Source organism: Saccopteryx leptura, chromosome 2, assembly GCF_036850995.1.
Source record: "Saccopteryx leptura isolate mSacLep1 chromosome 2, mSacLep1_pri_phased_curated, whole genome shotgun sequence".
In the NCBI taxonomy this organism is placed as follows: domain Eukaryota; kingdom Metazoa; phylum Chordata; class Mammalia; order Chiroptera; family Emballonuridae; genus Saccopteryx; species Saccopteryx leptura.
Window position 1 is genome coordinate 385,081,025 of NC_089504.1, and position 25,629 is coordinate 385,106,653.

The 25,629-nt window shown below is 46.7% G+C and overlaps 1 gene segment (V, D, J or C); it reads right to left on the minus strand.

Annotated features, from left to right (window-relative positions):
• The window catches only part of LOC136392466 (immunoglobulin lambda variable 6-57-like), a 150,549-nt gene extending 129,814 nt beyond the window's left edge, over positions 1–20,735 (minus strand). Inside the window, 2 exon segments of the V gene segment in view lie at positions 20,322–20,538; positions 20,661–20,735. Of these exon segments, the coding sequence occupies positions 20,322–20,538; positions 20,661–20,706 (263 nt within the window).
• Between the last annotated feature and the right edge of the window lie 4,894 nt (positions 20,736–25,629).

Consider the following 25,629-nt stretch of genomic DNA (forward strand, 5'->3'; position numbering starts at 1 on the left):
TTCTGGGGTCTGCCCAGGGCCCCTGTGTCCGCAATGACAGAGGGACGCACTCCTGAAAACCTTTCCATTTCTCCCTCCCTGGTTTCAGGTCTGAATGTGCAGTTACAGTCGGAAGTGACTCTGGGCCTGAGATTCTGCACAGGGATCTGGTGCTGGACGTAAGGGACATGGAAGCTGAAATGCTAGTGTTGAGATAAATGAGAAATGAGGGACTAGTAAGAAATCACACCTTAGATGATGACAGAAAAGGGCTGAATGCATTTATTACAAATTTTGTTACTAACACTCTTGCAAGTACTAATTAGCATCAAGGAAGCCTGGTGTTTGCCACGTGTTCCAAACTGTCTCAGACATTCCCCAACAGCACAGGTTCCATCATCCTTCCCCTGGGGCAGCTCTGGGTGGGGATTAGGAGCCAGTGTTGAGTAGAGGGTTTGATGGGATGGATATGGGAGAAGCACCCAGGTCCCAAGAACCCCTCACATGCAGGAAAGAGACAGAGCAGCGCCCCCTGTGGGTGCAGAGAGTCAGGGCCTGCTCAGGCAGGAGCTTCCTCTGAGAGACCTTGCTGTGCGGGCTGACCATGTCCCCTCACATCTGCTCTCCCTGGGTTCCAGGTCAGCCATCACTCAGGGACCACACACACATCCTGCCTCAGTCCAATCCCTGGGGCAGAGGGAAATTTCTCTTAATATGACATTAATTCTTCTTCCTCTTATGTTGTGCAAATATCAGATCATAAATGAGATTGGTTTGTAATTTTTATTTTTATATTATATATAAAGGGGAGAGAGAGAGAAACTAGAATATCGATCTGTTCCTATAAGTGTCCAGACCAGAGATCGAACCAGCAACCTCTTCACTTTTGTCCTGTGCTCTAAACAACTGAGCCAGCTGGCCAGGGCGAGATTGGCTTGGAATTTATAAAACTGATCCTGTTTCCAGTGGGTTGGGCTCTATTATTTACTAGAGTAAGACAATGAGCTTAGGCTACATGCTCTCTATATTCATATATCTATTTTTAACAGTTTAAAACAGCAACTTAGACACCGTGAATGGCTACGCCAGCAGCATCTGACTGGTAGAGACTTAGAATGTGGCAGAAATTATGGACAATGACCCTTTGTGCTCACCCCGAAGGAGCAAAAGGCAGAGCCAGTACTCCCCCTGCCCCCATCCTTTCACACTTCCCCAAAGGAAACTCCCTGTTCAGGGACAGAGGAGGTGAGGAGAGGAATCCGGGCCATGGTGGAGGGGCCCCAGAGCTCTGCTTGCTGAGACACAGCTGTTGGCATTGAGACACTGCCTGCCCGGGTGTTGCCGATCCTATGCTCAGGGAGCACGGTAGGTCAAGTTTATTCAAAGAGATTAATTTTTATTGTGTGATTGTCCATCTATCTTTTTCTATAAATCAGGCATGAACAATAACTCCATGAGAGAAGGATGAGATATGAGACAAGTGTGTGTGTGTTTGTGTGTGTGTGTGTGTATGTGTGTGTGTATGTCAAAGCTGAGTGCTCATGTAACTATTGGGGAACCAGGTGCCATAGTCACACTTCAGTGAAGACACTGCCCGCTCAAGTGTTCAAGAGTGTTTTTTTAGTGAGTCTGTATCAGACCTCTGAGCTCTCAGGCACAGTCCACCAGCGCCCCCTGCTGGTCTCAGAACAAACATCTTGCAGCTCTTCACACCACCCATCCTTTCTGGAAGGGCTCTGGTTTTGCAGTTGGATGTTGCTGATGCCACTAAACAGGGCAGTGGAATGAGTAGGTCCCCTCTGTGGTTTTGGAGTTAAACCATTAATTTTTCCAAATCACTGATGACCTCCAGACAGCTAAATGAAATACTAAATACTCTGTTACCAGATATTAAAAGATAACCTGATCATTGATTTTGCTTTTGCCCTTCTCCTGAGCTCATTACTGATACATGGCAACCTTGAACCAACTTACTCATTTTAACCAGTTTATCGGAAAAATAACCTATTTCTAAGTGAGATCACATTCTGAGGTTCCAGGTGGATGTGAATTTTGAGATAACCCTGGCCTGGAATGGCATCCTTGTCTGAGGACATGTCGTAGCCAAGGCTAGCCCCTGGATCGCTGACAACTGGAGCCCTCCCAACAACCAGGACAGAACTCAGTCTTGAGAGGCAGACCTGGTACCACTTGACTGCGTCCACCTCATGTTGTGTGAGGCACAATCACAGAACAGACTGGCTATGGCAGTGGCCCAGTCACAGTAGCTCATCATTCAGACTCTTGACCAGGACCCTGTTTGAGTTATCATTGTCACTCTCTTCTTTGGACACTCAAGTAAGGCTTTTAGGAATAATGTGCGAGAAAAGTGGCTGAAAACTCATGGAAACCTGCCTGGTAGACACGAGGTCAGAGAGAGTGAGGTATTGTTGGAGTGCTTTGATTGTTGAAACTAACTGGATAGAAGATACCACGCTCATTTTTCTCACTAATATTCCTTATCTCGGCATTTTATAATTTTAAATATTTTCATAGGTATTTAGAAAATTCTGGTTAGAAAAAAGAGGAAAATTGTGTGGAAATGACGGTTGACCTGAATCTGACCCTGACTCTGACAAGTGTGCTTGTGTATGTTTGTGTTTGTATGTTTGTATAACTTTTTTTTGTTACTCCTGATATATATCATCAGTTGCCTAGTTATTGTGTGTGTATATATATATATATATATATATATATATATATATATCAGTATGTATATATATGTATAAATACATGTACATATATGCACACACACATACATATATATATTTGTATTCATTCTTAGGAACTCATTGTTATTACAAAATAGTGGATGAAAAATAAAACACTTTGAAGATGTGATCAATGAACTTGACCATGTCCTCTGAGACTGTGGAAAACAAGTCCCCTGAGTCCACACCAGTCAGACACAGCCTCTGTGAGCAGGAGATGGGGGACGGCATTTGGAGTGAGGATGTACTGAGTCAACAGGGGTTTTTGTCTCACTTCCCCACCTGCTGTCACTGTGGAAATGGCCACTGAAATCCAGAGCACAGTAATACTCAGCCTCATCCTCGGGCTGGGCCCCGTGATGGTGAGTGTGGCTTTGCCTCCAAGCACAGAGCCAGAGAATCTGGCAGGAACTCCTGGGGCTAGATTGCTGTTGTCACCTATTAGACACCGGGGTACCTGGTAGAGCTTCTGTTGGAACCAGTCAGCATAGTTACTAGTGGTGATGGTCCCAGAACTGGAGCCGCAGGTAAGTGTGACTGTCCCCCCAGGGGTTATGGACAGTGAAGCTTCCTGAGTCACCACAGCCTGGGAACTGGCTCCTGAAAACAGGTAAAAGACCAAAGGTCGCCCTGGCCGGTTGGCTCAGCGGTAGAGCATCGGCCTGGCGTGTGGGGGACCCGGGTTCGATTCCCGGCCAGGGCACATAGGAGAAGTGCCCATTTGCTTCTCCACCCCCCCCTTCCTCTCTGTCTCTCTCTTCCTCTCCCGCAGCCAAGGCTCCATTGGAGCAAAGATGGCCCGGGGGCTGGGGACGGCTCCTTGACTTCTGTCCCAGGCGCTAGAGTGGCTCTGGTCTCGGCAGAGCGACGCCCCTTGGTGGGCAGAGCGTCACCCCTGGTGGGCGTGCCGGGTGGATCCCGGTCCGGCGCATGCGGGAGTCTGTCTGACTGTCTCTCCCCATTTCCAGCTTCAGAAAAATACAAAACAAAACAAAACAAAACAAAACAAAAAAAACCCCAAAGGTCAGGAGAGGGGACTGGCCCAAAGGGATGCAGTGTGACCTCTCTCACCTACTGCCTCACCACCAGCCCGGAGAGTCTCCCAACCTGTGCAGTGAGCCAGCAGTGTGAGCAGGAGGGGAGCCCAGGCTATGTTACAAAAGTCTCAGTCCTGTGCTCTCAGCAACCCCACAGGGTCCCCCAGCACAGCTCTCCTTATACCTCCTATCACTGTGAGGGAGGGGCTGCCATGCAAATGAGCTCCCTTCTGAGGGGCACGCAGCAAGGGGGCCAGGTTATAGCAACTCAGCTGTTCCGTGCCAGTGACCAAGTGTCAGTGGCCCCCAGGCCCTGGAGGACCCCGACTGCTCTTCCTCTTCCAGGGTCTGCCGAGAGTCCCTGTGTCTGCACTGGCGGAGGGACACACTACTGAAGACCTTTCTATTTCTCTCTCCCTGGTCTCAGGTCTGAATGTGCAGTTACTGTGGGAGGTGACTCTGGGCCTGAGATTCTGCACAGGGAACCTGGTGCCGGCAGTAGGGAACATGGAGGATGAAATGCACCCCCAGCTCCTCCCTCCTTAAGTCCAGTTCACACAGCGCCCACCCACGCTGAGTGAAGAGTCGGGATCTTGGGTTCTCCAAATTAGCTGCCCCTTAAACCCTACAGATGTTGTGTCTATTTCGCCAATCTCTGAACCATCTCATAGTCAGAACCTTGGTCTCTTCCCAGGGCCCAGGAACATTCTACTAGTTTTGAATGGTTTATCCTTACATACTGCTCCAGAACCCTAGAGGTCCACATTATAACAATATTAATGCTTGCAGAATATCTCACATGACATTTTCCTTATTCCGTCTTTCTCATGACGGTAGGTCACTAACAGACTGGCCGGCTCTAGTGCAGGAGCGCCGCCTTGTTCAGAGTGAGCCGAACCCTTGTTTGTCTCTGATGCATCAACCCACGTGTCTTTCTTCTCACCTGAAAGTGCGTCTCCCAGTTTTCCCAATTGTAGAACATGCTGTTCTAGAAACAGGGTGTTGTTATTCTTTTATGGGATTTAAAACTGTGATGTAATTATTATTATTTTTTAATTTTTGAAGGTAATCCAAAAAGTGTCACAGACTGGTGAATCCCTAGTGGAGAGTGGACTCACTGGTGTGATGAGTCAATGGTTTAACACATGCATGGAGGCAGTAAGTGTTTTGTGTGTGTTTTTTAATTTTTGTACTTTTTCTGTCTGAATCTATTCTTCTTCCAACCAACATGTCTAGCAAACTAACTCTTTGTCTTATTGTTTTGTGCATTGCGTGTCAAGAATAATGTACTCAAGGCTTTTCACTGAAAATGGCATTTCCGTGTCCCTCCCTAGAAGTACCACAAACTAGTGGCTTAAACAGTAATGATTTATTGTCTCAGAGCTCTGGAGACTAAAAGTCCAAAATCCATCAGGCAGGGCCACTGTGAAACCTGAAAGGGAACCTCCCTTGCTTCTCCATGACTAGTAGTGGCCTGAGGGCAATATTTGGCATTACTTGGCTGGCAGCTGCAGGACCCCATTCTCTGCCTCCATCTTCCCATGAAGCTCTCCTTTCTTCACGTGATTGTCTTGTTATAAGGATGCTAGGCATATGGATTAAGAATCCAGCCTAGTCTAGTATGGCCTCACCTTAACTAATTATACATCTGCAACAACTTTGTTTTCAAATACAAATACAGTCACATTCTTAGGTATTGAGGGTTATAATGTTAGTATATTGTCTTTGGGTTCATAGAGGACACAATTGAACCAAGACTATTAAGGATGAACAATGATTTCGTGTTTATAATTTTTAATGTATTTTAAATATATGTAATATATTTATTAAAAATGCCTTATGTTAAATGGAACCTAATAAAATCAAATTCAGTAACATACAAAAGGAGGGTTTTCCCCCTTTGCTCATAGCTGGCAAAGAGCTTTGGAGATACTTTTATCTGGAAGAAATGTGTTTGAGTGTAAGCCTTAGTTCTGATCTAGCAAATACTGTTCCTTCTGTAAAATAAATATTTAAATTCTGCTTTTTGTGGACCAGTTCTTCCAAAGTTATTCATAAATTTATGACTCAGACAGGGATGAAATCCGTTCAGACCCTTCCCTTCACCTCTCCTCATGTGTGACCAACAATTTGGCTGCCCTGGGAGCTCAGCTGTCTGGTTACATGATATCAATGTCACAGGACCTTAATCATACCCAGACTCTGTCAAGGTTAATGGCCTGGTTCCTTTTCTGGGTCTCCCACTGTGCAAATCACCACTGTAGTATAGGCAGCAGGGAAACTTAGCCTCATCCTCGGGCTGAGCTCCCGAGAGGGTCAGGGCAGCTTTGCCCTGGATGATGGAGCCTGAGAACTGGGCGGGGTACCAGATTGTTTCCTGCTTGAATCATAACTCAATCTCCTCGGAGCTTGGCTAGACTTCTGCTGAAACCAGTGTGAATAGTGACCATTGGTGACTGTTCCTGTGCTGAAGGCACAGGTGAGAGTGACTGTCCCTCCTGGGGTCATAGAGGGCCCTTGAGTCACCACAGCCTGAGAACTGCACCCTGAAATATCAATAGAAACCGACACAGACAGGAATGAATAATGAAAACAGAAAGAACCCTCCAAAGGCTGGTCTCTGAAATGTCCATGAACCTGGGAAGAGTGAGGAGTAGATGGAGAAAAAGAATCCAGGCCATGGTGGGGACTTTCCAAGATTTTCTGACCTCATCTGGCTGATGTTGTCTGGTGTGTCCCTTTATCTCCTCAGCCCCCTGGGTAAAGGGTGGGTTTGATTGGGCATTATGCAAATATAAGCCCACAACACCATCCATTTCTGGGTCCTGGGCCCAGTTTGTAGTTTTACTCTTAGGATTAGGCAGGGGTAGTTGTAAGCTTTGCCTTTGCTCCTCGAGAAGAAGCACTTGCTATCACCACAAATTCAGGCCATGTGCATGGGCACAGGACCCATTCAATTAGAAACATTTGAGTTCATTTTAGCCCTTGCAACTTAGAGAAGATCCACAGCTCTTCCTGGTGACGTCCTAAAAAGACTATTCAGGGTGGTGGGAACTGCAGTAAGAATGGTAGCTATTTTCTTTTCAGCAATCAACCAATAAATCTATCAACATATTACAATCAAAGTCACTAAACATTGCCTGTTATTGATGCATCTAGAAAAGTGTCCATCTATTGCATTTTTTAGTACTACATTTCTATTTGGCTTCTTTTTATCACTCCTATTTTCTATTTGAGATACTCTCCCTTTTCTTCTGAGAGGTTGGTAGCTGCTTGTGCAATAGATTTCACGATTGTGTCCTAAAAACATACTATTTGTCTCATAATTTCATCATCTGGATCATATATGTGTTGGTTTCAGAAGATTTTCTTATTCAATTTTTTATTTATTTATTTCTGGTTCTAGATTTAAAATATCTTATTAGTTATTGGGTCCTGGACATTTGGAGATTACATTAGAAGCCTCCATGTTCATTTACTCTTCCTTTAATCAGGTCTTCCTCCTGCTGAGCTGCAGTAGGTCACGAGGTCAGGGTGGGGAGTGTTCAGCTCCCACTGGTCCTGCACAGCTGGAGCGGTTACACCCACTGTGCTGTGCTGCTGACAGGGGGGCAGTGATTGTCACCAGCAGGTTCCCATCAAGGGAGAATGTAAAGCAAACCACCTGCTGGGCTGCTGACTTCAGGGAGGGAAGCACAGGGCTGAGGGGAGGTGTGTGCTCAGTGGGGGTGGGCACTCAGCTCCCACTGGGACCCTTTGGTCTCACTGACAGCAGGGAGGAGTGGGGTCAGGTACAAGGCCAACTCCCCAGCCTCACACTGCTTATTCAGAGCTCTTAATGCAAGGTACGGGTCAGGGCTCAGCTCCTCACTGGTTCCCACAGTAACAAGTAGGGGGCGCAAGAGCGCAGACCAGCTCTGCCCTGTATCCTCTGTCAGTCTCATGGCTGGGGGTGAGGTTGAAGTTCAGCTGCCCACTGGACTGCCAGAGTCCTGGATGGGAAAACAAGAGTGCTAACCAGCCTCAGCTGGCCCTACCTGGCTAAGGCTTATTGAGTCTGTGATGTGATGGAGGTTTAACTTCCCACTGAACCACTGACACTGTCCCAGGTGGGCAATGAGTCACTACCTGCCTTTGCTGGGAGGCGATGCAGGCTGACTCCTTGCTCACCGTGGCTGAAACCTGTGGATCTGGGTGCAGGTCAGGGGTTCTGTTAGTGTGTGAGAGGGGTGGGCCGGTGCTGTCAGAAAGATTTTCTCTGGTTAGGCTCTCAATTCCCGCATTTTTTCCCTTTTAAAATTTATTTGTTGATTTTAGAGCAAGGAAGTGAGGGAGAGAGAGACAGAAACTTCGGTCTGTTCTGTATGTGCCTTACCAGGGATCAAACCGGCGATCAGTCCTTACTGGGACAATGCTCTATCCAACTGAGCTATTCATCCAGGGCTGATTTTCTTATTCTTGACAGGGTTGATTTTTGTTTGTTTTTTGAGCCTCTATCTATTTTCTATTATCTATCTATCTATCTATCTATCTATCTATCTATCTATCTATCTATCTATCTACCTATCTTCTATGTATCTGTCATCTATTTTGTCTGTGCTCTGGGTGTTTCCATCTATGTTGTCTGTACCTACATTTTGAGGTTTCTGCATATTTCTGCTTGGTCTATAGGAGAGGGTAATAAGAACACAAAGACATGACTGCTGTGTTTTCCCTCCAGGTTGAGTATGTACAGTGTCTTCCATCTTCATTTCACCTTTTACAGTCTAATTATGCTTTTTGTTGCATTATGTCCAGTGGTATATAAAATTTCCCGGGGCCAAGAGACCAGGGAAAGAAGCTGACACCTCCATCACTACATTAGGGTTCATTAAAGGGACTTCCATACAAGGTGTGACTTGAGCACCTTCATCCCCAGAGGATCTGCTGTATTCCTAAGCAGTGAGCTTCCCTGCTGATAAAAGAACATGTGTTTAACCTAATGGGTGGGGGGACCTCCATTTGCCCCCAGGCCCTGGCACCAGAGTCGGTAAAGAGACAGATAATTTCAAGGGCAGAACACAGAGTTTTTGTGTTGTGTATTTGGGTGGGAGAAAGTTGGGGCAGAGGGCAGCAGAAACCAAGATGGTGAATTATCTTCAAGATGGAGTCAGCTTTGTAAAGAAATGGGTGAGATTCGAGGAAGAATGGAACATTTCATATGAACCCAAATCAGAAATCCTTCGTGGAATCCAATCTTAATGGTTTCTGCCAATAATTGCGTTGATGAGAAATTGTGCTATCTGATTCTGCAGAGACTATTTATATACAAATAAATGCCAGGTAAGTGTGATTAATATTTCCACATATTTTTTTCTTTAGAGAAAATGGAAATAAAATACAACCCATGACCACGGTTTCAATGTGAAAAGTTTTACCAGATGCTCTGCTGCCTCATACCGCACGTGAGGCTTTGACTTCTATTCTCAGAGGAGGGAACAGAGTGCATTTATATTCTAGTGTGTGTGTTGTAAAACATTTAATTTTGTAATATTTACATAAAATTTTAAAAGTTAATGCAGAAACCTCTTACCTAACTTTCACAACATTTATCTAACATTAAAATATTGCAAGCCATGGTCATATTTAAAAACTAAGACCCTAACCTTAGTAAAATAAAAGTAACTAAACTGTAGGTTTTATTCAGATTTTATAACATTTCCCAATATATCCTTCTTCTGTTCCTAGAACCAATCCAGGAATCCATTAATGCAATAAACATTACAGAAAACAAAGCTATAGTCAGATATATATAATCCTAACATAATTCTTATTATTTTAAAATTTATTTTGTGCTGCCACAAAATAAAACTTTTCCAAAAATTATTTTTTAGGTAAAGAGGAGAAAAGAAAATAAAACAAAAATTTCACACATTTTCTCCTCCTCACAGCCCAGTGTGGCCACCTAAGGGGACGCTCAGGCAGTGACACTACCTCCAGCCCGGACACAGTCCCGTCACCAGGGGAGTCAGCTCAGGGGTGGTAGGACTGTTTCTGAAAGACAGATGTAAATAGATAACTTCCTACAGTGTGAATATTCATGCCAGCCATGACATACATCCTCAGAGAACATGTTTGTGGACTTTCCTCTCAACTTGTGGTTTCATTTCAAGTCACAGTTTTCAGTGACAACCTGACATTGTAAGTCTGTTTCTGCGTGGTCCTGGGTATTTGAAGGGAATTTGGAAAAGAGTGTGTCCTGAATGTTAGCTTGATTGAATTTTAAACAGAAATTCTCAGGAATGCTTTCATAATAATAAAAGTAGAGGTACTTCTCAAATTTTAATGTTCAAAAACATCTCACGAAGAGCCTCCTAAACACAGGTTCTTGCACACACACACAAGGGTCTGACTCAGTAGATCTAGCTGAGGAATCACATTTCAGTCCGGTCATGTTGACACTGCCATTTCAAAGAAAATAAAACATTTGTGTGTCTGCAAGGTCAAATCAGTGAGCCAGAGCATGTCTGTAACTGCTCTTTGAATAAGGAGAGTCTTACAGGGAGCAGACAGGTCTCTGAGAATCACTGTTGGTTAAAATATTTGTAGCTCAGCCCCCATCCTGTTATTACTGCAGGGAGAGGGAGAGAGAGAAGCTCATTCTTCCAGGCGTCTCAATGCGGAACTGGATGCACCCTGGGAGAGACTGTAGGAGGCACGTGGTGCTGAGCTACAGGAGAGCAGAACAGAACCAGGAACCTTTCACCATAGTTTGTTGAACATTTTCAACCCATTTCTTTACTTTTGCTACTGAGGCCGAGCCATTCTGTGCACATGAGGAGGTTTTGGTTGCCCTTCTTCGTGGGTTTACATCACTGTGTAAACACCACTACCCATGTACAGAGCACAGTAATAGTCGGCCTCGTCCTCAGGCTGGGCCCCTGTGATGGAGAGGGCGGCTTTGTTCCCAGAGATGGATCCAGAGAACCGACCAGGGACCCTGAAAGCTGGTAGTTAGTTGCATGCGAGGAGGCTTCCCTGGGGTCTGCTGGACCCAACTGGGGTAATTACTACCAGAGACCGACCCAGAGCTGAGGCCACAGGTGAGTGTGACTGTCCCTCCTGGAGACACTGACACTGATGGCTCCTGGCTCACCACAGTCTGAGAAAAAGTCCCTAAAACCAAGAGGAGAGAGACAGATATTATCAGAGACAAAGGTCACCCTGAGACCCTGCATTTGTTTGTCCCCCAAGGATGCAGAGTCCCTTCCCCTGACCTGAGCTGTAAGCGAGGAACCCGAGCAGAAGCACCATCCAGGCCATGGCGGGGACACTCACAGGACACAATCTCTCAGGCTCCTGGACTGCAGAGAGGTTTCCTCGGGCCTTTTCATGCCTCCCAGACCCAAAGGGAGGAGAAGGTGCTTCATGCAAATCAGCTTCCTCTCTCCTCCTGCCCCAGGGTCACCCTCATGTCCCCTGGGGGAGATGTTGAAAAAGCAGGTGCTGGGACCTCGCACAGACCAATGACTGCATGGTGACTGAGACACTGAGTGAGGGCAAGTAATGTCTTTCACCAAATAGCTTCCCTAATTTCTGGTGACCTTGGTCCTACATTTCCTTTCTTGAAAGCTAGATGTCTGAATGGTGATCTGAGTGAGGTCTCATCCTTCTGCTTCAACAATCTAGTTTATTTTGAACAAACCACATCCTCCTGAACATTTTCTAAATTCTCTGCTGAAATCCCTTCCTGTCCTCTTTGTGAGTGATGACCCGGTCTCCTTCTAACACTGAGCCCACTAGGAAACCACAGAGCCAGTGTCGGGTGTGAAGGGACAGGAGTCTCCCATTGACTGTTCACTGTCTCCAGGGGTAGCAGTCAGGGGGACTATGGTTGGACATGTACTGCCAGGCTTTGGCGTCAACTCTCTTTTGTTAGAAGAATCCACAATTATATGAAGAAGTGAACCCAGGGCCCAGGAGCCCATTACAAGGCAGGAAGGATCACAGAGCAGCTCCCCCTGGTGGCTCCTGGGTGATCTGCTGGACTCAGGTAAGGGCTATCTTTGAGCTGCGCTGTTTCCCTCTGAAGATTCATGCTGATGCATTTTATGAACCATGGACTGCAGAATCAGTGAGTTCCGTAACAAAGTATCCAGTTACACCATTTTCACCCTCCAAAGGGGTGTCAGGGAACCATCAGTGACAGCTCTGTGGCTCATTTCCTGAGTGGGGAATCTGATATATTAATATCATATATAGTTCAGTACATCTTACTTCATCTCTTCCTGTAAAACATGTTCCCATTTCTGAAGAAACTTCTTAAATACACTAGCTTCAGCCCAGTCTTCCCTGGTGGTCAAGATAACTCTTACTTTTTATAATATGGATTCCTCTAGTCTGTTGAGGGAGTTTTGTACCCATGTTCATAAATAATGTTGTTCTATAATTTTGAAATTTCATATTCTTCCTGTTAGATTGGGTTTTCTGTTTTTTTCCATATGAGTAAATTAGATTGGGCTATGTGCCATCTCTTGTACGTCTTTAGAATAACTATCTCCTTGAATGTTTTGTGGAAATGTGTTATGGTGCCTTCTGACTTGGATTTAGTGTTAGAGAAGATCATTGCTCACTAATTTTTCACACACACACACACCTGTGCTTGCACACACACAGGCAGCAGCAGGGGAGTGACGGGTCAGACAAGAGATTGGGGTACAGATTTTGTCATTTGTCCCAGTGGATCATGAGCTCTTTGTGGCATTGGGGTTCATCTGTCACAATGGTCATCAGCCTCAGACTCAGGCTGAAACTTAGAGGTGACCAAATAGGTCTGGTGACAGATCTGGATCAGGAGCATCAGGCTCAAACTTCTTGAAGATCCCTCAATGCTATCTTAGTCAGCAAACATGAAGGCTCTGACTGGGAGCCCTTGAAATTTTTTCCATGGTAACCACAACAGCTGTGCTGCTCCCTGTCTGTGCAGGAGAAGGTGACCTCGGAACTGAGCTCATTAAGAGTTTTTCAGTGGGAGTGACACAGGTACATATAAAGAAGCCCAAGCTCTGATGTCCCACGGCTCATCCCACAGCCTGGATCGTTAGAAAGTTCCAGGTGGGGATGAGAAGACACAGGCAGCATTGTGGACTCAGGAATATCCACTCACAGGAGTCCCCACTGTCCTGAATAATGTCAGGTATAACAGTGTCGCATCCATGGACTCACCTTCCCTGGTGGAGCAGCCTCGGCATTTTCCCAGGAACTATGGAGGGTCCCCATCCTCTCATGTCCCATGGAAAGATTTCCTGGCCCCAAGCCCCAAGCTTCCTTTTGGTGGGCCCTCCCTTTCCTGACCTCCCAACTGAACGCCCAGGTACCAATCAGGGGCCTGGAATTCCTCCCAGACCTTCGTCCTCACCCCGCATCTCACCTCCCAGGGCCTCGTCTCTAGAACAGAGGGTGCATCCAGCAGCATCAAGCTCAGTGTCCTGGGAAGGATGGAAAGGGCTCTGCTCCGACCCCTTGACTAGGTTCCCCTAACGTCAAACTAACATCCAACACCTCCTCTTCCTCAGGTGGAGGTAGATCAGGTGGAAAAAGAGCATTTTCTTTCAGGGCACTGTCATTTCTGTTTGTGTTACAGTTTCCATTCCTTTCTGAGATTTCCTATCTAACCATTCATTGCTAGTGGATGTCACTTAAATCCTCCCTATGAACGTATAAATAAATGTGGAGAAAATTGATCCTGAGTGTTCTGACCATAGACTAGATATATGTGTTCATTGATTTAGATCTTCATTTATCTCAGGCATGTTTTGTACCTCTCATTTTATAAGAGTTTCAGTGTTTTAGATTTATCTTTAAATACTTCTCATTAAAAAGCACTGTTATTAAAATATTTTTGAAGTTTTACTAGTGATTTCTAAGTTGCAAGTGTGCACATTGTGACTCATTGCTGCATCTTGCTTTTGTATTTCAAAGCCCAGGTTAAAGCATTTAGCAGGAAGCGTCTCTGAGTCTCCCTGGACTCGGAGCTGAGCCCGGCCAGAACCAGACACTGTCCACACCTCCCACAGCTCCACTGGGAGATTTGTGTCTCTGAGAAGGAACTTCTGCCTGTGAGGACATGAGCATGTGAGATACAGTGGTGACAGGGCAGTCTAGATGACAGATGAGGGATAAGTCAGATCTGCTGCTCAGTGGAAATTCAGGTCCTGCCTGCAGAAGTGACAACAGATGTCACCCATGAATTAGACTTGGTCCCAGACAGAACAGGGGTTAATTTCCCTGGCAGGAGGAGCACAGAGAGGTTTTAGTCTTAGTGCCCTCTGATTCTGAAGTATGTATAAGGGCTGCCGTGATGTTTACACAGTAACAGCAGCCTCGTCCTCAGGCTGGAGCCCAGAGATGAGCAGGAGCCCCGCATTGGCTGAGGCATCTTTAGAGCCAGAGAAGCAACTGGAGACCCCAGGAACCTGGTTCTTATCTGAGTCTGTGTAGTAGCAAAGGAGATGCTGGGGTGGGCTCTGGCTCCCTGACTTCTGCTCCTACAGGTCTATGTAGTAGCTGCTGACATTAAATCCACTTCTCAGGGTGCAAGTGAGTCTCACTGATGTTCCAGGGAATGCAGAGAGGGAGGGCAGTAGATTCAGCACAGGCTGGGACAGGGAACCTGCAAACACACATAGCACATAGGTAATGGGACAGGGACTCAGGGTTAAGTTTCTCAAGGCTCTAGGCCAGTAGAGAAAGATGCAAACTAAGTGGCTTTCCTGGGACCCCAAGTTCTGTCCCCACCTGCGCAGTGAGAGAGGAGCACGAGGAGGAGAGGGGTCCAGGCCATGGTGCTCACAGCCCTGAGCCCACAGTGGGGCTGGGCTGCCCCAGGCCTCCTTTTCTTCTCCCCCCTCTGCCAGAGGAGGGGCTGTCCATGCAAATGTGTGTCCCTCAGTGACCACCCAGCCTTTCTCTGAGCTCAAAGCCCACCCCAGACTAAGGAGGATCGCAGTTATCAGCTCCCCTTGGGAGAGCTCTGGGAAGAAGCAACTGCTGAAACCATACAAAATTCTTACTCAGCGGACCCTTAAGTGCCATAGAGGCCACAGCTGCTGAGTCCCCATCAGTGAGCACAGAGCCTTGTCATCAAGCCCAGGCTCCTCTGAATGAATTGTCCTTACTGAGCGGCTGTGTAGGGACCTCAGTGCAGATGCACAGCCCCCCCTGCGTCTCCCCCAGGCCCAAAGCCCTGAGAGCCGAGCTCGTTTCTGCAGCTCAGCAGGTCACTGTCTCTAGTCGCACATCTACGGTTTGGCTCATGGATACTGTGATCCCATAGTGCTGCACGTGCTTTCTGTGGCTTCTCTCTCCCACAGGATTCTTGGTTTATGGAGGGTAGAAAACGTACATAAATGACAGCTTAAAGGGTTTGCACCTAATGGACAATACTAAAAACATTGTACACTTTATTGGAATATGGCACAACTTATCCAGAAATTGGTTTTTCTATATATTATACATGAAATATGTAGTCTTTTACTACTCTCACATGAATTGGGTTTTTGTTTCCCATTTTCTAACAAAGTGAATTGTTGTTCTAGTTGATCTCATGATAGAATCATCATGTATGTAATGTGTGCAGTGCCCGTACTCACAGCATGTGACACAGTAGAAGAAAAAAGGTCAAATGGAACCACAAGTCTTGACAATCATTTACGGGCTTTCATTACCCACTTCTCGCAGGTCAGAAGCTTCTCTGTCCACAGAGCTCACAAACACAATCATCTTTTCCCAGAGATTTGCAACAAGATTCTTTCTGAGATTTTTGCTTAAAGCATCGAATGTTAGTATTTCTTGATCATGGGGTGAACACTGAGCTCTGCATTTGATGTTTTGTGGACAAACAGCTATCTTCCAGTTAGTTATTTAAGTGGAACATTAGCAGATGTTCATACAACTTACTGTACTTTGCAAGTTTTTTTTTCCATGAAACTTGTGTCCTGTGCTCAGAATTTGCTCTGCCATCCACTTGTTCCCTGTGGCTTCTTTACTTGGTACCTGGAGGACTATCATGCCCCTTTCGCTGTCACCCTATGATCCCTGGAATCCAAGTCCGACCCATGGTCCCCGTTCCCAGCCTGTAAGCACTGCAGTACATGTAGCCATGGGGACCTGGCAACCATCTGGACCTCAAACTTGTGACCTATGTCTGCTGCCAGTTTCAACATGTCCTCTAGAGTGACAAACCAAGAAAGACCAACGAAGACAGGCTAGTCTTTTAATGACCTAATATCACAAGTGATGTCACATCACTTCTGCTGTGTCTATCTCTTACAATATTAGAGTCAGAATCAGAATGAAAAGCTATATATATATATTTGATCACCTCTGCCTTTTGGTCCCTATGTTGTTATTTCTTTACAGGAGGCTGGAATTATTAGTGCTAAATTCAATTTTCTTAGACACCCAACTGGCGTCCATGGAGCCCAGTGGAGATTATTCTAAGCCATGCAGAGCCCGACTGCTTTGCTTTGCATACCCTATAAAACTGTACTCAACACTCATTCACCACTGACAACAAGCCCTGGGGCCATAACAGACCTCAGACTGCTGCTGCCTTTGGAGGAAAGTGCTGTGGTTTAAAGAGAGAATTAGAAAACCTGAGGCTTCTTGGGCATTAATGGGTTAGGGAGGCTGAGAAAAAGGAAGGGATGTGAGTGTCAACCTCCAAGGAAAGCTTTGGGACAAATGTCCAGGCTTGTCTCTGTGTGCTGTCTGTGGAGCAGTGCTGGAGGAGCCCCGGGGGGAGGGGCGCTGCGGGGCACACCTGAGGATGGGCTCCTGAGAGTGCGTGCCGGCAGGAGGGCAGCCTCAGGCCCATGCCCACTGGGCGGCAGGTGTGCTGGGCCTCTCTGTCACATGAGAGAAGAGGCCTGGGCACCCTGCTGGGTGTGGGGTCCTGCAGGACACACCTCCTTCAGGCCCCAGCTCTCCTGTGGGCTGGGCCCAGGAGCCTTCAGCCTACAGACTCTAGTCTGAGGAGGCCCCGAAGAACTTTTGGACTTCCTTCAAACTCAGGAGAAAAAGTGGGAGCACCCACCTGCTTACTATCAAGAAAAAGAGGTCTGGTGGCCCTGGGAAGCGAGACCCTGAAGGAGATGGAGGGGTTAGGGATGCCTGGAGGGAGAGCCAGTTCTCAGCTGGACACTCAGAAACCCTTGGGTTCTGGTCCCAGCTCCACCCCACACAGCAGGGAGCGCTCAGCAGGCCTCTGCCTCTTTCCAGGCCCTGTGCTCACTCATGCCCCAGGGCCTCAGGCCACCCCTGGTCCCAGGATGCGCCCACGTGGTCTGCCACTGGATGGCCCCTCTGTCCAGGCCCTGGCGTGGATCCCCCGGGCTGCTCCTAACCATTGCCCTCCACCCTGCCCTCATCTTGTGCCCCTAAGGCCTGGCACCCCCACACCGCACTACTGCAAATGGCCCCCCTCCCGCAGTGGGCGGAGGGGGAGCTGGTGTTGGAAGCGCCTCTGGGCCACACAGCTTCCCCAGGGCTTCACCCTGCACCACAGGCTCAGCAAGCTCAGCAGCATCAACAAGGGGACTGCGGGCGGGGCCAACGTGGAGTTCAGCCTCTGCCACCTGAGCTCCTTGCTGGGCTACAACCCCCAGCTGCTCTTCCCACACTGCTCCCAGGCCCACATCTTCCTACTGAGGCGCTTCCTGGAGAACTGCTTGCACACCGACCTGTGAAATTCCTAGAGTGCTGTTTCCTGTTCACCGGAACACAGCAGAAGCTGCTGCCTTTATCCAGAGGGAGCCCGCGAAGGAGGACCACCAGTCAGCAAACATGTCAAGGCAAGTCATGCACGCAGAGTTTTCATAGCGAGCTCATAGGATTAAGTGATTGCTAAAAATAATGGCTGTCATAGGCTTCACATTTACCAGTGGAGACTGCAACATGCTTTCTCATTATATACTAGAAACTGACTTTTCATCTTAGTTGGTGTTCTGAAAATCTGTGTCATGTGTTTCTTGTTAGGACACTGCTTTGGCATCCTAGAACTTGTTAATATTTTAAACAAAACTTTCTCTACTTACATTTTTTTACGTATGGTCTTATTTTAACAGCAAGAGAAATGTGAGATAGTGATGTGATTTCAGACATGATGAATGCCTGGGCAGTTGAATGCAGAAACCATCACGTCCACACTGTACCCTGACTCTAATTCTGCATTAACTGTGCAAATGGTCCGGTGATCTCCACACTTCCAGACTCACAGGGCCTGTTAGTAAATGACATATGACCAGGATCTCTGGATTACGTGGGCACTCTCTCAGGGCACTCAGAGGGATCTTTGTCATTCAGCTCAGGCAGGGCGCTCCCTGCTTAAATACTCAGTGACTCCTCACTGCTGTTTGCACAAAACCCCAACTCCTAGGCTCCCCTCCGGAGGCTTCCTGGTTGGCCCCGCCACCTCTCCCCACCATGCAGCACCTCCCTTTGGTCTAGACCTCCAGCTTTCTCACTCCCTTGTTTCTTTAAAACCCTCAATTCCTGTTTCTTTATGGTGTTCAGGACAACTCCTCCACTGCCTTTTGAGAATAGATGGAATTAAACCTGAAATCATGGTGACAACAAACATTTTAGCACCCCTGAGTGGCTCTCAGTACCAGGACATGCACCATCAATGCAGACAGAAATAGGGAATTCAGGATGAAAATGTTGAAGTTATGCAAACTACAGAGAATAGTTCATAGAATCACCTGCACCCATTATAGCACTTCAACCATCATCTATAGTTCTCCTCTTCTTTAATCTTCCACCCTCTATCCCCTCATCCTACACCCTCACTGACTGTGAAACCACATTCACACACCATATCCCCTCATCACTATGTGCTTTAGAATAAACATACAATTAATGTCCCTAAGCACTTGCCCGTGAAAGTAATGGATTTCCCCTACTGCCCCATAAATGTATGTGTTGGAATCTCCAGAATGGTTAGCTAATTGATTGTTGTGCTAATTGAAAGAGTGAATGAGGAACAAAATATCCTGTGTTTGGAGTCATGAGGTTCATGGATGACATGTTTGAGAAGAAAGCCCAGACCTGCACGCACGTCCTCGATCATTTTCGGCTGTCTTCACCGATGTCACAGCGCAGAATCCTGTTTTCTTCAGACAGAGTTCAAACCCGTCGATCTTCCTTCATGAGTTTTCTGACCAAAGTCTTTCGTGGGACTTTTGGTTGAGGAGTTGAATATTAAATTTTACTTGTCACGTGATGGATTTTGAACTGGGTATTAGTATCATGTGACCATTGATGGTTTTACAGAATCTTAATAAAGTAAAATGTGAGCGGACAGTCAAGCAACTCCCTGCATTCAGCAGTGCGTTTGCTCATGGAGCTTGTCTTGCCTTCTGTCCCCAGAATTTGCTGCATATTCACCTGTTGTTCTTGTCCATTCTTTCGGACCCATAGAAAAATACGATTCCAAAAGTACAACACCTTGTCATGTGTTTATTCATCCTTGTGTCTCATGTTTGAAAAATACTCCAGCCCTGGCTGGATAGTTCTGCTGGTTAGAGTGTGGTCCAGGTATGCAAAATCATGGTTTGATCCCTGCTCAGGGCACATACAGAAAAAGATCAATGTACTGTCTACCTCTCTTTCTTCCTTTCTCTATCTAAAATTGATGAATAAATTCAAAAATAATCTCAAAACTACACCAAAAGATAATAAATGAAGATAGATATGCAATATTTTCATGTGCATTGTATACAATTTCAAAGAAAGAGAGGCACCATAGTCTGGCCAAAAATTGTACTCTGTTCTCTGGTTATCAGGAGATTTCAAATGGTTGGTCACAGGCTCTTTGACCTCATGTGAGTGTGTGTAATGGTCCTAACAGATGGGGATGCAGGAAGACAGAGTAATAACATATCCAGTCTCTGTCTAGCTGAATGGCCTAAACGGGACTGAAAGTCAAAGATGTCCTAATGGCTGAGACCATGGCCTTTTAACACAGTGATTCTCAGACTGAGGTGATTAGGCTCCCTCAGGGGATATTTGGAATGTCTGAAAGTGTGTTTATGAGTCATAACTTAGAAAAGAGTGTGCTGCTAGCATCTTAGGTGTGAAGCACTGAGGATGTTTCTATGTCCTACGTGTACAGAAGACCCCTCTCCATACTTATGACCTGATCTCCAATGTCAGACGTGCAGAGGCTCGGAAATCCTGTTCTGAACTAAATCATCTCCTTGAAGTGATTGCAATGGAAATCGATAATCATCCTCAAGACGTGGGGGAAATCTGAAAAAAGAAAAAAACAGAAGGACTCAGAAACTGACAATCTCAACACAAACACTGCAGCAGGGGACAGAAAGGAACTCCTCTCTGTGGTGTGGATGGCGAGGGCAGACCCAGGACAGGGAGGCTCTGGGGAGTTTTGTTTCACTTCCCCTTGAGTCTGGAGCACTGTGTGCTTATAGCCGCTGCTATCACTAGACTGACAGTAGTAGTCGGCCTCGTCCTCAGGCTGCAGCCCAGAGATGGTCAGAAAGGTGAGTTGGAGGACCTGCTGGTGGAACCGGAGAACCGATCTGGAACCCCAGAGGGTCTCTTGTCATCATCGTAAATAAGAGTGTTGGGGACACTGCCCAGGCATTGCTGGTACCAGGACACATAGGTGATCCCAATGTTGCCACTGCTGCGGGTGCAGGAGATGGTGACCTTCTGTCCAGGAGACCCTGACACAGAGCGGGGCTGAGTCAGCACAAACTGGGCCCAAGACCCTGCAAGGAGGGAGCAACACAGAGATCAGGGAGGACAGAACAGACCCCTTTCCCAGGGAGGGGGAGAGGTCATCCTCCCAGGTGAAAAACAGGTGCCCTCCCAGAATTCCCTCAGGCTCCACCTGTACAGTGAGCCAGGAGGGCGAGGAGGAGTGGAGCCCAATCCATGGTGCAGACGCCCCAGACTCTGCTTCCTGACCCACAGCCAGGCCTGAGCCTTTACACTTCTTATATGTCCCCCTGACACAGAGGGGGGAGTCTATGCAAATCTTCCTCTTTCTGGAGGCTGTGCAATCTTCCTTTTCCTTAGGCTCCTATTACATACAGAGCCAGACTCCTGCTGAACTAGGGGAGGGGGAGGGCCGAGCCCAAGGATGACACAGGAAACCTGCAAGAGTCAGGGAGAGAACCCACAGCTGAAGACTAAGGGCACGTGTGTGCTCTCCAGTGAATGTAGGAGGCATGGTGACCTTGGGTGACAGCTGGGTCTCAGGGCTCCTGCCCCAATCCTGGCCCTGATTGGGCCCCCTCACGGTTCCAGTCTTCTCAGATTGGCTCATTTCACTTAATAATATGCATGTTAGGTTCCTGTGTTTTTCTGTGGCCTTAAAAATTATTCTTTATATTTCCAGTCATATTTCATTGCATAAATGAACAAGCGTTTGCTAATTCATTCACCTGTTGAAGGACATAGCAGTTGCTTTTTATGTATAACAAAAGTGAAAAAAGAAAGCTACAATTTTTTGTGCTCATGCTTGTTTGGACATAACTGGTATAGGTAAACACCCAGCAATATGATGTCTATATTGTATCAGGTAAAAGTGTGTTTAGCTTTGTAAGAAACTGACATAGGGCCTTGAAAAACAGCCATGCTATTTTGCACTCCCAGCAGCATGAGTTAGAGTTCCTGCTGCCCACATCCTTCGTAACATTTACTATGATTCGTGTACTGAGTGTTAGCCATTCTAATGAGACTAGTGGCATCTCTTGTTTAAACTTGTAATGCCCAATGACGCTGTGTTGAGCACACTCTCAGGTGCTGACTCCCAGGTGTACATAGTCCTCAGTGATGAGACTGTTCAGATCTGCTCAGTGGGCAGGCGTTCCCTACTATCGGGGACTGGAGCTGTATTATAAAGATTATTTATATGTATTAAAATATAATATACTATCCCTCGATAATTGGTAAAAATACACAGATTGCAAAAGTCACTTCATATCAAATTAATAAATACAATCAAGACTCCTTTAAGTGGTGATCATTTAAAAATGTAATATTCACATTAAATTTTAATATTGTACACACTTGCTTCTATGGATGATATCAAAATGAAGTTTTCAAAACATGTTTTACCATTTAGTATCAATATGTATTTTATTCCATTTTCAGTTTAATTAGGTATTTAATAGAAAATTGAAATGTTGTGTGATTTTCTATCTACATATTTTGAGCTGAAAATGAGGCCTGGACAATTGAATCCATGAGGCGTGGGGGCTGAGATATGAGGTAAGTGTATGAGCCAGAGCTGACTGCTCATGTGCCTTTCTGGGTCCACAGGTGCAGGGAAGTCACACTTCAATACGGATACTGCCTGCCCAAGTGTGCAAGAGCCAGTCGAGAACTTTTCTAGCCTGCCTGGCCCAGAACCCTGAGCTTCCAGCACAGTCCACTAGCGCCCTCTGCTGGTCAGAGAACACATCCCATTTCTCACCACCCAGCTCTCCCGGAAGGGCACTGGTTTGTGAAATTGGGTTATTCTGATGCCATTACCCAGGGCAGTAGAATCAATAGATCCCCTCAGTGTAGTTTTGTGTTGAGACATTCATTTTTAAAGGTCACTAATGATGTCCAGGCATTAAAAAGAAGTGCAAGGTTACCAGATATTACAGGATTGTTTGAGTTTTTTTTTTTTTCAGGATTGTTTGAGTTTTAAGTTTACTTCTATCTTGCCCAGCATTCATTTCTGGTAAGTGACTACCTTATAACAAGATCTCGGATTAAGGTTTGCGAAGAACCTTGTTGGTTCCTACCTGGCGATACTCCACTGGGTGAGCCTTGCCAGTGGATGGATTTGGTTTCTGGGGTTGTTGTCAGGGCTCCAGTCTGGCTCCCCGTCCTCACTGCACACGTCCTGGGTCTTTATCTGTGTCTTTGCCATGAGAATATGAAGCTGTCAGAGAAGAAAGATCTTTTGTTGTTGATTAATTCAGTGTGTTCTCATTTACGCTTGAACTCAACCTGGAACTGCATATACACAGGGGTAGACAAAGGTACGTTTACAGTTGTACTACAGATAAACAATACAATATTAATAAATAAGAATACAAGTGTAAACTCTATGTTTCACGTACTCACAAATGTAAAGTCACATTTGCCCACACTTGCGTGCACACACACACACACACACACATATATACATTTGATAAATATAAGATATTTTTTGTCTAGTTTTGTGATTTTCCTCAACATTATCATAAAAGCACATCTCATCTCTTTTCAGAGCTTAATTCTTCATTTCTGACCTAAAACTGCTCCTTCCCTTTTGTGTCCTAATCCTCATTAGCCCTGATACAGTTCATTTTTTAAAAGTTTGGTGGTTTTCATGGGGGTTGGATTTATAATTTAATACCTCCAAACATAGATGTTTACTCATTATCACACCAAACAAAGAACCACAGAGGGAAAGGTATGACAGGTCATGTGGTTACAGTGGAGGAACTGAGCAGGTGACAGGTCTGAGAGCCATGTCCTCACAGGGAGGGTCCCCCAGAACCTGGAGATCAGGGGTCCTCAGAGGGCGACCTCTGGGAAGCAGAGAAAGCAGCTTCCCTGAGTGGTGAGGGTGCAGGGGATGGGCATCAAGCCCAGGCCAGGAGCAGGGCCATGCAGGGAGGCGGGAGAGGGCCCCCGAGTCTCCCAGGGCACAGATGCCAGACTTGTGCATTTCTTGTCACCTGCCCAGCAGCTCTGAGGGGTATTTTGTATCTCAGTACAAAGTGATTCTTTTTGAATGAAAGGCCAGTAATAAAAGTAAATCTTTTACTGACCACTGAAGACAGACCAAGGCTAGAACATAAGGCCGCCTAGTGTAATAGCCCTGGTGACAGCAGAAGCTGTCTCATGACCAGTAGGTGATGGTCACAGTCCATGACATGGAAAACGATGGGTCTTTGGGGAGCGGAGAACTAATATTATTTCAGTTTTCATTGGCACAGGTGTTCTTTGTGCATGGGGTGGTACTTATCTAAGTGACAGTGACAGTCAGCCTCCTCATCAGGCTAGAGGTCAAAGATGGTCAGAGAGGCCATGTGTACGACAACTATGATCCAGACAAGAGGGCTGGACCCCTGACTGTCAGGCACCTTTGTCCTTGGACACAGGTAAGGGGGGGGGGTGCTGGCTGGGTGCTCACTGTGTTTGCTGCTTCATGCTCAGGATAAAGTGATCTCAGATCCTGGCTCATCAGGAGCTTCACAGGGAGAGTTACAGACACTGGGGGTCCCTGTTCCTGGTGTCTGACAGCCCAATGTCACCCCAGATTATTGGAAAGCTCCTGTGGGGTGAGAGAACAGGACACAGGGCTTTGGGGCTCAAGAAACTCCCTCTCGGGACTCCCCACGAGCCTCAGTGCTGTCGGCTGTATGAGTGCCTCTTGGACCCATCTCACCCCTTCCCTCGTAACGGGATCCACATTTCCCCAGGAACAGTGGGGCATTCTCTCCCCATCTAGACCCCCAAAAAGATTTCTTGGGCTCAGGCGACAAATTTTCCCCTCTGTCCTGATTGAACAGCAGGCTCAGGTGCCCAGCAAAGGTTGCACCAGCTCTGAGCTGAAAGTCCTCCCGGACTGGAGTCGCCACCCGGGACCTCACATCTTGGTGCCTCGTCCTGGTACTCAGAGCTCTTCTGCTGCCTGTGCTCAGGCGCTCGGGAGGAAGTGGAGGTCCCTGCTCTGACCTCTCACAGGGAAAAGTCCTGGCTGTGGAAGAAGATCCACTTGCAGGGATGCTTCCCGAGTTGTGGAAAATTTTTTTTCAAATGCTGTTTTCTTGTTTCAAGAGAAACACAGCAGTCCCTCATGCTCTAGTTTTATTACATATAGCTAACAGGCAAAATTTTAATGTCTTCATAAATAACTTGTCATTGATATTGATCTTGTTATACTTAGAATTCAGAGACATGGAAAAAAATGAGAGTAGACACCACATAAACCATGAGTTAGTTCCCAGTATAATTTACATATTGAAATTATTTTGAAATGTTCATTTTTAATGAACTAAGACTCTGAGGAGGCTGAGGTTTATGTCCCACTTCCCCATCTGTGTGTATCACTGTGAGGAGCACCAGTGTGCGAGATCTCACAGTAATAGTCCGCCTCATCCTCAGGCTGGAGCCCAGAGATGAGCAGGAGCCCCACATTGGCCGAGGCATCTTTGGATCCAGAGAAGCGGCTGGGGACCCCAGGGCCCAGGTCCTTATCTGAGTCTGTATTGAACCACAGAAGGTACCGAGGAGGGCTCCCTGGCCTCTGCTGGATCCAGTTTATACCATAGCTGCCAACACTGAAGCCACTGCTCAGGGTGCAGGTGAGTCTGGCTGATGCTCCAGGAGATGCAGAGAGGGAGGGCGGCTGAGTCAGCACAGGCTGGGACAGGGAACCTGCAAACACAGTCATCAGTGCGTAAGGGGTCAGGAGCCCAAGTAAATATTCTCAGGATGACCAGTGTCCCCTGAACCTGTCCCTACCTGTGCAGTGAGAGAGGAGTATGAGGAGGAGAGGGGTCCAGACCATGGTGTTCACAGCCCTGAGCCCACAGTGGGGCTGGGCTGCCCCAGGCCTCCTTTTCTTCTCCCCCCTCTGCCAGAGGAGGGGATGTCCATGCAAATGTGTGTCCCTCAGTGACTGCCCAGCCCCGCCCTGAGTCCTGGGGCTCAGCTCACACCCCAGACTGAGGAGGCTGAATGTTGGCTTCACCACTTAGGACAAATATTTACCTCTTCAGAGAAATATTCAGGGTATTGAATTAGTGCTCAGTTCACAAATATCAGATTAAAGGTGGAGGGCAGAGTGAAGCCGACGACGGTACATG